At 42.4% G+C, this 16250-nt stretch overlaps 1 protein-coding gene across 9 annotated transcripts in view; it reads right to left on the bottom strand.

Annotated features, from left to right (window-relative positions):
- The window catches only part of LOC134530180 (protein unc-13 homolog 4B), a 150972-nt gene that overhangs the window by 35282 nt on the left and 99440 nt on the right, over nt 1–16250 (bottom strand). For all 9 annotated transcript variants that reach the window (XM_063364820.1, XM_063364822.1, XM_063364825.1 and 6 more), the window contains 6 exons: nt 11863–12027; nt 8723–8789; nt 3417–3528; nt 2401–2445; nt 2142–2301; nt 499–678 (listed from right to left, as the gene is read on the bottom strand). In XM_063364820.1, the coding sequence (XP_063220890.1) occupies nt 499–678; nt 2142–2301; nt 2401–2445; nt 3417–3528; nt 8723–8789; nt 11863–12027 (729 nt within the window). The remainder of the gene's footprint in view (nt 1–498; nt 679–2141; nt 2302–2400; nt 2446–3416; nt 3529–8722; nt 8790–11862; nt 12028–16250) is intronic.

The following is a 16250-nucleotide window of genomic DNA, read 5'->3' as shown; positions in this document are numbered from 1 at the left end:
TCTAAGTTGTGATGGTCTAACTTGTGATGGTCTAACTTGTGATGGTCTAAGTTGTGATGGTCTAAGTTGTGATGGTCTAAGTTGTGAGGGTCTAAGTTGTGATGGTCCAACTTGTGATGGTCCAACTTGTGATGGTCCAACTTGTGATGGTCTAACTTGTGATGGTCTAAGTTGTGATGGTCTAAGTTGTGATGGTCTAAGTTGTGATGGTCCAACTTGTGATGGTCCAACTTGTGATGGTCCAACTTGTGATGGTCCAACTTGTGATGGTCCAACTTGTGATGGTCCAACTTGTGATGGTCCAACTTGTGATGGTCCAACTTGTGATGGTCCAACTTGTGATGGTCCAACTTGTGATGGTCCAACTTGTGATGGTCCAACTTGTGATGGTCCAACTTGTGATGGTCCGAGTCGCGATGGTCCGAGTCGTGACGGTCCGAGTCGTGCGGGTCTACTAAGCTATGACAGTCACGGATCGAGCACGGACTCCACACGCACCTTGGACCGGTCCAGCTCGTGCAGCAGCACGACGCGCAGCAGGCTGCGGTGCTCCTGCATGGCCACCTGCTGGTTCTTCTCCGAGCCGAACGTCATGCGCACCTTCAGCTCGCCCTGCCGCTTGCTCTTGTGCTTCTTCTCCAGGCCGCACCAGTAGGTCGTCCCCGTGGCCGGCACGTTCTGCACAGGGTCAGGCCTCGACTCTGCCGCTAGCCGCCAAACACATCTGCTTTACAAGGTATGGCGACCGTCACGCCACAGATCAAAGATGGCTACCATGATGTCATAAATCCAATCTTCACTACTTCAGTTTGGGTCGGATACTATAGGTAATGCAGGGGTGCCCACAAGGGGGGGTAATGACGCAGACTGCGTCATTAAAATTTCAGGGGGGGGGGGGGGTGTGGTTGGTTAAAAGACGAGGAAAATGTATATATTATTTACATAATCATAGCTTCTAATGTGAAAATACGTTTCTGGTGCTTTGATAATTGAAAGGGATCTTGTAAATCAAATTGGCAACCCCGCACTTTCCTCAACAAAAGCAGTTTGGCATCTGTCGGTTCAGGATGGAAATATTACCCGATATGACCAAAATTATTATTAGAAAATCAGTTTTAATTAATGCAAAATGTGATAAAATATAATACTAAAAAAGTATATTATAAAATAATTGATAAAATCATTGAGAAAATGGCATAAAATTTTTGGGGGGGGGGGGGGGGCGCATCATTAGGTTAGGGGGGGTGAGTCATAATGTTTGGGGGGGGGGGGTGGGCACCTCTGGGTAATGTATACATGTATTCCAAGTAAATATAGAGAGTAGGCTATAGTACCTATAGCGTTACAGACCCATATAACATAATGTATGGATAGGGAACACTGCACATCATCACGCACTTGCGATCATTACAGAGGATCCGAATTCGAAATCCGATGCGGCCATCTATAAATACTTTTTTTTTCTTCCATGTTTTACCAAATCTCTCCAGGAAAATGTTAGGATGGTTCTTTAATATAGGCCATGGGCGACTCCTTGCCCAAATATGCCTGATTCAAGTTGTCCCTGTGTTACCGTCCATTTCTACTGCGTTGCCAACGATGCGTTAAGCCCAATAAGACATTTGAATTAATACACTCTGTAACTGAATTCCGACACAAATAGAGCATCGCTCACAAAACGTTTTTTTTCACAATATCGGTCGATTTGCAGTGGTTGAGTGAGCTTGCTACTCACAAAGCTCAGCTTTCTCAGATAGTCTTAAGGATATAGCCCTCACATAGTTATACAATCAAGCGATACGCTAATTGCGAATACTGTTATTATTTATCGTTCTGTGAATAGCATCTACAACCTTTGTCACAATAATTTATACCATAAATTATGAGTTTTAAAATCGACTGTAGACTCGGCAAGTACAAGAAGAATGAATTCAAAAACTTTTACATAATTAAATTTAGGTAATATGGCTGGCCACATTCTTGTCAAAGCTAATACATGACGTGAAAAGTTTTTTACTGCTTATACTACACACAATTTCTGTAATGACACTCTGAAAGCAATAAAAATATATTAAGAACTCAGCTTTCTGTAGAATAAAATAGGACAGACTGGGTAAATGACAAATCTGATCACTATTTACCCTGAGAGGCATCTGTGCACTGCCAACCATTTCGTTGTCGTGTTTCCCCGTTGACGCTGTCACAGCTATCTCCTTCATCAACTTCCGTAGTCCTTTCACTCCTTTGACATCGCTAAACTTACTCATTTTCTCACGAACAGTTTCAGCTGGATCAAAATCCCTGAAATAGAGCAAAAAAAGAAAAAAATTGTAATGTGCCATCATCTCAGAAACAAAAATAAATAAGTAAATGACAGAAATTGAAACAAAATTTTCTTACCAGACTTCAACAACAAGAACATCTCTCGACGGTTCTTCTACAGGACTGAAACAAAACAAATATCACTAATTATAAAAATTAATACAGTGGAATTGTGTCACTGAAATAATTAAGTGTTACAAATACCTTACCTATGAAATATGGTTGGCACGGCAGATTTATAATACATTTAAGTAACCTAAGGCAAAATGATTATGAATATTCAAAACACATTAAATGTAGCACGATGCTATTAAATCAAATCCACTATAGGATTAGTTTTATAAAAAAAATCTAATATTTTAAAATTAACATTACCCCATAACTTAAAAGCTATCATGTTGCATTACAAATATTTTATATAGCGTAACTATTATCAAACTAAGTTCTGAATCATTACAACTTCACTGTTAAACACTTTTCAGATTAAATAAAATAATTGTTCAGAGATTTTCGTAAACAAATATATTCGTAAAATTACGAATACTAAGTTTGCTTCCTTTAAACATGTCTGGCAAGAGTAAAAAAGTTTTAAGATTACAGCTAAAACTCTCTTAATTTATATGCTGTTCAAATATGAAGACTAGACACGTAAGTCCAAACATGACGTAGTTTTTACGAAGATACAGTTACCTGGAAGTAGGTACGTAGAAAACTTTGAGTTATGAGGTGAATAATTCGTTGAAAAGTCAGTGCATTAAGTCTAATTTCTAACAATGTACTTTTGCAACAATATGTGGTTTTCAATACCAGTAAAAACACACGCTGCAACGGCACGTGTAGTATACACACAGAGATATTCAGCGGTCGGTGGAGTACTCACAGAGGTAAGTGCTCCTTCGAGACAGGACAGAGGGTACTCACACTAGATGGAGCATGTGGAAAGTACCTAGTAACACTGAGATACTCGGCGGTCGGTGGAGTACTCACAGAGATAAGTGCTCCTTCCAGACAGGACAGAGGGTACTCACACTAGATGGAGCATGTGGAAAGTACCTAGTAACACTGAGATACTCGGCGGTCGGTGGAGTACTCACAGGGAGAAGTGCTCCTCCCAGACAGGATTGAGGGTCGCAGACTTGACGGACGTGTTGTAACGGTGGGTGTTGGCCGAGGTCAGGTACAGAGTGCAGAATGGATCGCAGAGTCCTGGTCAACAATATACCCACCACAGCTTTAGTCCTCTACATTTCTATTTCTTAAAAATACCTATTTTAGTTTTGAGACGAGAAACATAGATGACAGGTAGTTTTCAGCTTAATAAATAGCAAACAGGCATTTTATTATACATGCTAGCAAGCTACATTACTTGTATGATATATTTGTACGAATAAGATGCAAGGTAAAACCTTTTTAATGTAACAAAAACAACAATGTAATTTTATCATTCAACATTTTAATTTTATCATCTAGATCTGAAAGAAGTAACATTTATGTCTACGTCTAAGACAATTGTTCCGAATGGTTTTTTGTGCTCAAATATTATTGTTTTTCTTGTAGCGAATGGGGTTCGTCTCATTATAGTATATGTCCAATGAATTATTTAACTTTCAGCAAGTTTTGTGTTATGCTTAATCCGCCCAGTTGAAAGAAATATATTTTCCTGCAATTTGTTTAATATCTTATAATAACATACAAAACATTCTTAAAAATTACAAATTTTCGATTAATAATACTTTTTAAGTCCCTACAAATAAACTAAGATTATTAGATTTATTGTAAGTTTATGTACACTGACTTAAAATAAGATTGGCTCTATTCCAATTACCCAACTATTGTTAAACATTGAACGCTAAATTACATACAACAAATTCTTAGTCTCAAGCAAGGCATGTAAGTTAACTTACTTTATAGACATAAACCTAGCTAGGCACATGTTAACAGAGTGTCCTATACCCAGGACCCAAATGCAAACACCTTAATTTATTAAAATAAAAAAAAATTGGTTGTCTGTAAAGTCTGTTTACGGAAGATAGTTTAACGTGACAACGTTATAACAAAACATTGATGAAATGATTGCAAACTTTTATGAATAAAATTGAATCATTTTTATTGAATTATCACTATTTTGTATGGATACAAAGGAGGAGTGAAATGAAATCTACAATTTAATTGATAAATTTACTTTTATTTGCACTCATTAATTCAAATATGTTTATTACTTTAACGAAGAAATTATTTTAACTATAACTTTTATACATACCTATTTGCTATTTAACTTCTTCCAATCTGTGTTATTCTGTTAAGGATAGGACGATGCTAGGAAAAGTAGGAAACGAATGGGAGTGTTTCAAGTTTAATGTGCCTCGAAAAAGTCAAATCGATGGTTGTTCCAATCGAGTGGAAGAGAGATAGATGCGGCGCAAGCGTACAATGAGCGTAACTGGACACATCGAAACGGGACACTTTTTCGTGCGTGAAGCCGGCGTTTATCGATTTATTAGACGTTGTCACGTCAAATTTTCCGGCAGTTTCCCGTTTGTAACGAATCCTTGATACCGATTTGTAAACGGACTGTCACGCTCTTGGAAAGATTCTTACACTGAGGATGAGATTCAAGACAATTTTACCGTGTGTGTCATGGAAAAACGTAAAGAATGTGACCGTTACGTGATTGAAGGCACGGTACATTTTGGCCATGAATATACGGTACTGCGCTTTACTTCTATATTCACTCTGCGCGACTTAAAAAACGCAGGATTTGTAGATTAGTATCACCTGTCAGACCTAATGGGCGGTAGTGTGCATTAATCGTCACACCTGATTTGACGTGACAACGTCTAATAAATCGATGAACGCCGGCTGCACGCATGAAAGTGTCCCGTTACGCACATTGTCCCGTTACGCGGTGTCCCGTTACGCACATTGTCCCGTTACGCGGTGTCCCGTTACGCTCATTGTACGCTTGCGCCGCATCTATCTCTCTTCCACTCGATTGGAACAACCATCGATTTGACTTTTTCGAGGCACATTAAACTTGAAACACTCCCATTCGTTTCCTACTTTTCCTATCATCGTCCTATCCTTAACAGAATAACACAGATTGGAAGAAGTTAAATAGCAAACATGTATAAAAGTTATAGTTAAAATAATCCCTTCGATAAGAAATACATAATTGAATTAATGAGTGCAAATAAAACTAAATTTATCAATTAAATTGTAGATTTCATTTCAATCCTTTGTATCCATACAAAATAGTGATAAATCAATAAAAATTATTCAATTTTATTCATAAAAGTATGCAATCATTTCATCAATGCTTTTTTATGACGTCACAAACTATCGTCCGTAAACCGACTTTACAGACAACCAATTTTTTTATAACTACGTTTTTTTGTCCTTATGATCGTTGGATTTGTGATATTTCCATTTACGACGGATGTGCGGTCAAGATGAATACAGTCCCTGCAAAGACCACTTCCAATCGAACCAGCACGTGACAATGATACAAAAAAAAGGCCTTAGAGATGCACTCGGTCTGGATGGTCACGGATACTGCTCGAAGCCGCTTTTTGTCCAGCTAATAATCTGCGCCATGTTTATGGGACACTCAGAAAATTGATTGAAGTTAGGGGTTTTGCATTGTGGAAACCAGTTCAGAGGTCTGTATTCCGTGGAAGTGACTATGCTTAACGTCGGAGGTTTTGTGAAGGAGGGGGTGTTCCACACATCCATTATATCATAATTTAATGAGTAAGTTTAGTTTCTAATTGAGTTTTTAAAAAAATTGTCACACTTAAATCTTAGGGAACAGTAAACTTTTGCACAAAGAAATTTAAGCAATTATTTTGCTTTAGAAAATAAACTGAACATTTAATATTTTTATTTTTTTCTTTGTTTCAAATATTTTCTTAAGTAAATTTTATAATGATTTCGTTAAAACAAGTAAAAAAAAAATATATTTATATTTATTATTCATTACATGAAGCGCACACGTTAATTAAGTTTGAAATACGTGCTTACAAGTAACACGTGTGCAAAACGGCATACTTGGAAAACACAATTCTGCCGTTTCTGTGTATGAGGCGTGTTGTGCTAAACGGGGGAGGGAACACATTTTTGCAGACCACTAAGAAGTATACAACAAACCCTCCAAAGCCATGTTGTATGTAGCCATGTTGCTATCAATGTATTATCCTGTCATCACTAATTTCTTTCTTTATTTTTTTGATCTTGTAGGGCAGCGGTCAGGACTGCACAGACCTTCCCCCCTGGCCGCGTCCCCAACCTGCCAGCAGGCGTGGTCGAGCAACACTCCCGCAGTGTAGTGGTTGCTGCAGTGCGGCGATGGCGAGTCGGGGCGAGAAGCGACTTCAACCACGGCACGGCACGTTACCTCCCGGCGGCCCCCAGACCAGCCCTCGCGCAACAGAGCGGCCAAGAGCGGCCAAGAGCGGCCAAGAGCGGCCAAGAGCGGCCAAGAGCGGCCAAGAGCGGCCAAGAGCGGCCAAGAGCGGCCAAGAGCGGCCAAGAGCGGCCAAGAGCGGCCAAGAGCGGCCAAGAGCGGCCAAGAGCGGCCAAGAGCGGCGAAGAGCGGCGAAGAGCGGCCAAGAGCGGCCAAGAGCGGCCAAGAGCGGCGAAGAGCGGCCAAGAGCGGCCAAGAGCGGCGAAGAGCGGCGAAGAGCGGCGAAGAGCGGCGAAGAGCGACGAATAGCGGCGAAGAGCGGCGAATAGCGGCGAAGAGCGTGTCCGGCGAGGTGGTCCAGCTGTGGACCGCGGAGCTCTGGACATTCGGCCAAGAGTTACTTCATTCGCGACCGAGCGGCGCCAAGATGCTGTCTCCGGTAGCCCCACCCACTCGCCAGTGGGGTGGGAGGGGGGAGGGTATTACGAGCTTATGAACGAGGCGATGGCCTCGCTCAACGCCGCTCCACTTAAGCTCATAGTACTGCTTAGGCGTGGACACCACTTTTTATCGAATGTTTTTTTAATTAGTAATGTATCTATTACTGTGTGTACTGTGTGTCGCAATGGCACCACTGGATGTGACGCGAATGAAACATTTCTTCAACCAATCACGTTAGACCTGTGAAGACAGCGTGACGTACTTTGCGGACACGACAGATTTCCCTATTATAAATGTTTATTATTATTATTATTACTTCAATCGCGTCACGGGCGAGAGGTTACTGAAACTGTATTTGAATGACTGTTGAACAGGAGCGTTTCTTGAAGTTTTGTTTACTAAACACGTAGGTGAAATCTTAAATAAATACGATCACCGTAATTTTTTTTTGTCGCATACTTATTAAATTTGGATTTAAATTTTTAAAACGTAACCGGTCAATTAAAATCATATTGTAAACATTGGTGGATGTCATATGTTAAGTGGGAATGAGAGTAATAAACTTTTTATACATTTTTTTTTTTCAGTTTGCCGCGCGGTTAGGAATCACGTGTAATAATCCGATACCATGCTGTCTTATCGCACCATCTCGATTCCAGCTCTTTTTCTCAGCTCGATTCTTACTCCGAGACATTCAGACAGGTGTCTTTTCTTACATGTATAAGTATCGATTCGCAAAACCACTATATATCTACGTCCGACCTCCGTGATATAGTTTCGGTGATGGAGGTTCAATATTCAAAACCCCCGGAGATACACAGAGGCGTTTTTAATTGCAAGATGAGAATACTTTTAGCGTTTATGCTTGACTTGTTATGCTTACTGGCATGAAGTGATGGCTTTAAATAAGTTTAATAAAATAAAAATACGATCTCTTGTGTGTGAGTGTGCGACGTTAAAGAGACCTTTGAATTTTCATTTGTAGTGAAATTGTATTTTAGTAAATTATCATCGTTTTCTTTACTTAAAGGACTCTACACAAGTACATGGGCTAACTGATTGAATTAATATATTATTTACGACAATCGTAATACATAATGCCATTCGAGTTAATAGAATATAAAATAATAATCGTAATACATAATGTCATTTGAGTTTTTTTTAATTTATTCACAGCCATAAAAAACCTTTATTTTTTCCTATTCCGAAATGCGATTGTTTCGACCCCTGTTTTATCGAAATTCTAACAGCTCCGAGGGAGCTACAAAGTCCTGTATAACAAATGTACACACCCTGAGTACACATCCAAACACATGCCCACTTTACAAAGTAACGCACGAAATCGATTAATGTTCGCATTAGGAGCTTGGGCCTCTACAAACTGGTCATGAGAACTGAATGACACAAGAAGCAGCGAGGGGAATAAAGAATTTAAACTTTTTAAAGGGGTTATTTTTATCTTCGATGATAGTAGACAATACACGTAACAACCATTTGAAAACGTCTCGGTTGGTGAATTAATTAGAGCATGCGCAAGAAAACTTGATATTTCCTTACCGTTCGCGTCCTTTGGTGCTAGGTCCCTGGCTTCTATGACCTCGACGTTGACCATGATGTTAGGAGCCTGAGAAAAAAAAATCAACACTATTGTTAGTACTATAGTATTTAATAACACACTGCGTCGTTTAGGAATTATATTTTACGAAAAAAACGAGAAATCTGCGAGATTCTCAGTAATTTGGCTGTCATTGTTACAATTTATTTCTTCTTCTTTTAAATTATTATTTTGATTGGATCAATTTTAATTTTTTTATATAGCCGCAGTAAAGTAGCACATGCATTCGTAATAATACTTTTTTTTTAGTGAGCAAGAGTTGTGAATTATTGATTAGCATAGAGATAGAGAGATAAGAATTTTGAGAATGCATTAAACCATGTACTGCTGATTGGGGGGCCAAATCTGAGATAGATCCGAGGAAAAACTTTTAGGGTAGAGTTTTTTTTTAAAAGCTTTAAGTAGATATTAGCAAATAAAGAAAGAGCTATATTGGAATATGAAATAATTAAAAATAGTAAATGGTATTAGGCCTAAGCTATTCCGCCACTTTTTGTGGCATCGCTCTCACGCAAACAATTCATTGCAAAGAGAATAATAAAGTTTGATACACAAGAAGAAGTAGATAAAAGTTATCTTAGGTTTGTGTCTCCTAGTTTTAAATATTCAACCCACCGAAAATGGCATTGTTCTTCTCTTCGCAATGCTCAGTTTCGTTTGTGTTTAAACGCGGGGACAAATCGGTTTTGAGGAGGGGAGGGGCAGCCGATAGGAGGTATAGAACGTGAAAAGAGGAGAAAGCCGACGAGAGATAACGGACATGAATGAAGGAGGCAGCCGATGCGATGGAAGGTATGGTACGTGACAGAAGAAGGCAGCTGACGAAGGTTTCTGACGTAAGAAGAAAGTCAGTCGATGGGAGGTGTCGGAACTGAAGAAACGAAGCAACCAATGCGAGGCAATGTTAGGTTGTCAGTACTGAGGAGAGGTACGAGCCAATGGGCGATGTCGGACATGAGGAGAGAAGTTGGCCGATGGAAGGTGTCGGACCTGAAGAAACGAAGCAGCCGATAAGAGATGTTGGTAGAAGAGAGGTACGAGACAATGGGCGATGTCGGACGTGAGGAAGGAAGTCTGCCGATGGAAGGTGTTGGGCCTGAAGGAACAGAAGCAGCCGATGGGAGACGCCGGCAAGGGAGGAGAGGTACGAGCCAATGGGGGATGTCGGACGTGAGGAAGGAAGTCTGCCGATGGAAGGTGTTGGGCCTGAAGGAACAGAAGCAGCCGATGGGAGACACCGGCAAGGTAGGGAGAGGTACGAGCCAATGGGGGATGTCGGACGTGAGGAAATAAGTCTGCCGATGGAAGGTGTTGGGCCTGAAGGAACAGAAGCAGCCGATGGGAGACACCGGCAAGGTAGGGAGAGGTACGAGCCAATGGGGGATGTCGGACGTGAGGAAGGAAGTCTGCCGATGGAAGGTGTTGGGCCTGAAGGAACAGAAGCAGCCGATGGGAGACACCGGCAAGGTAGGGAGAGGTACGAGCCAATGGGGGATGTCGGACGTGAGGAAGGAAGTCTGCTGATGGAAGGTGTCGGGCCTGAAGGAACAGAAGCAGCCGATGGGAGACGCCGGCAAGGGAGGGAGAGGTACGAGCCAATGGGGGATGTCGGACGTGAGGAAGGAAGTCTGCCGATGGAAGGTGTCGGGCCTGAAGGAACAGCAGCCGATGGGAGACGCCGGCAAGGTAGGAGAGAGAGGTACGAGCCAATGGGGGATGTCGGACGTGAGGAAGGAAGTCTGCCGATGGAAGGTGTTGGGCCTGAAGGAACAGAAGCAGCCGATGGGAGACGCCGGCAAGGGAGGAGAGGTACGAGGCAATGGGGGAAGTCGGACGTGAGGAAGGAAGTCTGCCGATGGAAGGTGTCGGGCCTGAAGGAACAGAAGCAGCCGATGGGAGACGCCGGCAAGGTAGGAGAGAGAGGTACGAGCCAATGGGGGATGTCGGACGTGAGGAAGGAAGTCTGCCGATGGAAGGTGTCGGGCCTGAAGGAACAGAAGCAGCCGATGGGAGACGCCGGCAAGGGAGGAGAGGTACGAGGCAATGGGGGATGTCGGACGTGAGGAAGGAAGTCTGCCGATGGAAGGTGTCGGGCCTGAAGGAACAGAAGCAGCTGATGGGAGACGCCGGCAAGGGAGGAGAGGTACGAGGCAATGGGGGAAGTCGGACGTGAGGAAGGAAGTGTGCCGATGGAAGGTGTCGGACCTGAAGGAACAGAAGCAGCAGATGGGAGACGCCGGCAAGGGAGGGAGAGGTACGAGCCAATGGGGGATGTCGGACGTGAAAAAGGAAGTCTGCCGATGGAAGGTGTCGGACCTGAAGGAACAGAAGCAGCCGATGAGAGATGCCGGCAAGGGAGGGAGAGGTACGAGCCAATGGGGGATGTCGGACGTGAGGAGAGAAGTCATCCGATGGAAGGTGTCGGACCTGAAGGAACAGAAGCAGCCGATGAGAGACGCCGGCAAGGGAGGGAGAGGTACGAGCCAATGGGGGATGTCGGACGTGAGGAGAGAAGTCAGCCGATGGAAGGTGTCGGACCTGAAGGAACAGAAGCAGCCGATGAGAGACGCCGGCAAGGGAGGGAGAGGTACGAGCCAATGGGGGATGTCGGACGTGAGGAAGGAAGTCTGCCTATGGAAGGTGTCGGGCCTGAAGGAACAGAAGCAGCCGATGGGAGACGCCGGCAAGGGAGGGAGAGGTACGAGCCAATGGGGGATGTCGGACGTGAGGAAGGAAGTGTGCCGATGGAAGGTGTCGGGCCTGAAGGAACAGAAGTAGCCGATGGGAAACGCCGGCAAGGGAGGAGAGGTACGAGCCAATGGGGGATGTCTGACATGAGGAAGGAAGTCGGCCGATGGAAGGGTGTCGGATCTGAAGGAACAGAAGCAGCCGATGGGAGACACCGGCAAGGTAGGGAGAGGTACGAGCCAATGGGGGATGTCGGACGTGAGGAAGGAAGTCTGCCGATGGAAGGTGTCGGACCTGAAGGAACAGAAGCAGCCGATGGGAGACGCCGGCAAGGGAGGGAGAGGTACGAGCCAATGGGGAGTCAAGGCAAGTGGACCGCGGGAGAAGTACTCGCCTCCTTGGCCTGCGCGCGCTCCAGCAGCTCGCGGTGCTTGTCGTCGTCCACCTTGAAGGCCTCCTGCAGGTAGCGCAGCAGCGCGGCTCGCTCCTCCCCTGTGCTCGCCTCGCAGCCCACCACGTTCACGATCTCGTACAGCAGCTCCGCGTACAGCTCGTCGATCTGCGACACACGCGCACACAAGGTCTTTTGATTGCTGTGTTAATACTAACGTGTGTTATAAGCTAAAGGTCAGCAGAAATATTTACGTCCTCGGTTACAGCGGCTGTAGGCAAAGTGTGTGTTCAGAGACGTGTGTAACCAGGTCCTCTAATTGAGTCTACTAGCTTACAAACGGACACTCGGTGTGTTAATATTTTCTACTACAGTACTTCCTACCGGTAAAACGCTGAACTATGATTTTGTCGCTCTACAGTGTAACCGAGGACTCGTCCAGATTTCGTTGAAAGTTTGCAAGAAGGCGTTAAAGGACATGATATACGAGAATATTAGGTTTTTTTCAATCCGAGGACCTGGGTCAGGTCCTCGGATCCACATAGGGTCCTCGGAAACCCGGTGAGAAATCATGCGTAAGTTCTCACATCATACCTTATGGAAACTCACCTACACACACACACTCGACAACACACACTGGGAAGCCTAAGATGTCCAAGTTCTGTCCCTGCCCGATTACACCCAAACAATTCACCTTCGGCCAACCTCGTGTTTATTTATATATATATATTTATATTTCTCTGTTTATTTTATGTAGCTATACTAACCTAACTAACCGTCCATAGTGTTTTAAAGTGTTTCAATGTAGCTAACCTAACCGACCACTTTTAATGTTTGAATTCGTTTTTTCCTGCGCAAAAATCAAACAAATCCCGAAGTTGGCCGAAGGTGAATTGTTCGGGTGTAATCGGGAATGGCAGAACTTGATGTGCATCTTAGGTCTCCCAACTATCACGTCAAAAAATATTCCCTTTTAGAGTATTTCTCCAGAAGTGCAATTTACATTAAATCTAGTTTAACCCAGGTAAAGTTGTTATAGTTAGTTTAAAAATTTTGTTTCGTTAATACACTATATCAAAGAATAATTTACATTTGTTTGTAGATTTTTTAGTTTTTTTTTTTAATACAAATCTTCAGTTTCACTCCGAGCTTGAAGAAATTTTTCTCACTTGGCCTTCGAAACAAAGTGGCCCGCATCGCGGCCAATGTCGTCCAAACAGCCACATTTTGTGTATTCAGTCACATGCAACACATGGTAATTTTTTTCACTCTATTTGAGATTTCGAAAAAAAAAAAAAAAAAAAAAAATACACACCCTTTCCCAACTCCACGTTAAAGTAGAATTTTGTGCCAATTAGATGAAATTTTGCACACTTTACATTAAAAATATGAGGAAAATTACCGTCTGTACCCGATTTAGGGGGGAAAAGAAGAAAAAACCTTCATCCTGTGTTCAGCCCGAGCAACGCCGAGTACTTCAGCTAGTTGCTTATAATATCGGTTATCAAGACAATAATGTAAGTGTAAGTGTACGAAATACACGAGTTTTTTGAAAACCGGCCTTTAATCTACCTGCATGTGTGTAAATAAACACACACATCTCGTCAAAGCATACTTTGTTGCATAAATTAGCATTAGCATAGAAAGTCCATAATAACTATATGTATATGGTAAATGTAAAATTACAGTCCATTTGAAATGACTAAATTAAATATTTTACACAGTTAGAAGACCCTTTAAAAAACGTATTATGAAATGTATTCCAGTTAGAAAGTATGTGCAAACATGAACATTATTGCAATGCCTTCAGTTCCGAACTACATGGAAGGAAGTGGCGCAGTTTTTAACACATTGGACTTGCATTCCTGAGGTCCCGGTTTTATAATCCTTGTCGGGCCACCCTGATTTCTATTTTTCCAAAGTTTTCAAAAGTCACCCATGTTCCATGTCCTGCTATCTCTGGTCTGCGAGGATGTGTTTCCGTCTCCAAAAACCTGTTTGACGAGACGTAAGGCGGAACAAACGAAAATCCTTCAAGAAAATCTAACCGGCTCACGGCAAAGGGAAGACTAAGATGTACAAGTTCTGTCCCTGCCCGAACACGCCCGAATATTCACCTTCGGCCAACCTCGGGTTTATTTATATATATTTATATTTCTCTGTTTATTTTAATGTAGCTATACTAACCTAACGATCCGTCCATAGTGTTTTAAAGTGTTTTAATGTAGCTAACCTAACCGACCACTTTTAATATTTGAATTCATTTTTTCCTGCGCATTTTAGGTTTCCCCACGGTAAAGGCAGTCACGTTTCATTCTGAAGAATATATTAGAGGTTAAAATTGAACCACGTAACAAACTGCAAGGTTGTAATTCGAAACCTGTGTCCTGCTGGTCGATGTTTCCAGTTGCACGAAGAAAAAAAAGGGGTTTAAAAGATTTTTATAAAAAATCTTCAATGTTCAGTGAAACCGCTGTGAAAGCGTGGAGTGCTCTAACTATCTAAGCAAACGAAACAGTATCTTGGAGTCCTATTGCACTATGTCATTAAGCGATGACCAACTGCGGAAACAAAGAAATGGTTTTGGTGAGTTTTCGGGAGAAGTAAGCGAGATCAATTAGGCTATTTCAGTTCTTCCCCCCGTTAAGGTACTACCCGATGTAAAGTTAATATATATTTGTAGATTTTTAATGTAGTCTATTATTTATTTCGCTCCCTCCGCCTTTTATCTATGTAGTTATGTAAAGTTTTAACCCATCCATTAGTAACTTTAAATGTCTATTAGGCAAAATCTTACTGGGACACTTACCCAACAGTTTTCAATCTTGTATAGTCTCCTGGCTTGGGCAATTCTATAATTAGCCACGAAATCATATGAAATAACTTACTTTAAAAAAATCAAACAGATGCATGATTTTTGTACATTAAGAATTAGTTATTTTTTACTTTTTCAATTGATCCGATTTTGTCCATAAACGAACTCGAACGAGATTTTCTCTTTAAATTTCTGTAATTAATTTTTTCAGCAGTTATAGTGTACATGAAAAGTTACACGTTCTAAAGATGTAATTCTCTAGTGGTATGTATCACATTTGTTGTGCCTAACACGCCAGCCTCTTGATTTACTGAAATCTGTAAACCATGTCGTAAGTTTGACTACTGAAATCTCTTCAGGTAAGTGTAGACAACATATTTCAGTAGTCAAACTTACGACATGTAAGGTAAGTGTAGACAACAGATTTCAGTAGTCAAACTTACGACATGGTTTACAGATTTCAGTAAATCAAGAGGCTGGCGTCTTAGGCACAACAAATGTGATACCTTTAAGTTACACGTAAAATTAGCCTACACATTAAATTATTTTGGAGAGGCGATGGTTTTTATTTGGTGTCCAGGAATAATGATATTCAAAGTTTTCGCAATATGCACCACCGTAACATTCTTTCTTCGAAATCTACCTGTTAACATGAAAACGTTATTTTTAGAAGAACAGCTTTGAAATATCTCGGAGCTAAAACATATTACAGAAGGAACTGACAAAAGAAAATTATAAAAGGAAGAGTGGTCTCAAGGGGGGAGCGGGGATATGGGGGTTATATCCACCTCCTCTATCCAAACCAGAAGTCAGAAAAAATTGTTGCAATATATCACGACGGTAAGTTATTTTGGGTGATGAAAAGCCACACCGCCTACGGCCCACGCCTGATTGCGTCAGTGTCAATAGCAATGCAAGTTCTAATTTTAATTTATTCCGAATCCCCCATCCCCCTCTCAAATCCGTAACCAAAAATCATGTTATAATGAAGTAGCTTGGCTTCTGGGTTGTAGCCGTGTCCTTGGCGAATAATTCACCGAAGTTTCGGTCGACATTGCATCGCCATCATCAGGGAGCAGTTACCCGTGTCCTTGGCGAATAATTCACCGACGTTTCGGTCGACATTGCATCGCCATCATCAGGGAGAAGTTACCCGTGTCCTTGGCCAATAATTCACCGACGTTTCGGTCTACATTGTAGTCGCCATCATCAGGGAGCTCCCTGATGATGGCGACTACAATTTCAACCGAAACGTCGGTGAATTATCCGCCAAGGACACGGCTACAACCCAGAAGCCAAGCTACTTCAGAAAAAAAAGCCGTGAAAGCCTGCGAAAATTATCTATCCTGTTACAATGGCTGTTAAAAAGGGGATACGGGAATGCCTTCTCAGCTGCCAACACTACACGGGCCCAAAGGGGTCGTGCACGGAGCCGGGATGAGTACCACGTGACCCCGGAGATTTGGGGGGGGGGGGGGGGGTGGTTGCGAAACAAGGCCGCGCCCGACACTGCCCAGATGTGGGAGCGTGCGGTAACGAAGCAAGTCGCCGCTAGACACGGACCAGCAGCCCTGGC

The sequence above is a fragment of the Bacillus rossius genome, chromosome 3 (assembly GCF_032445375.1).
Source record: "Bacillus rossius redtenbacheri isolate Brsri chromosome 3, Brsri_v3, whole genome shotgun sequence".
Taxonomy (NCBI): domain Eukaryota; kingdom Metazoa; phylum Arthropoda; class Insecta; order Phasmatodea; family Bacillidae; genus Bacillus; species Bacillus rossius.
The sequence above is the reverse complement of the archived record's forward strand: the minus strand, read 5'-3'. Positions and strand labels throughout refer to the sequence as shown.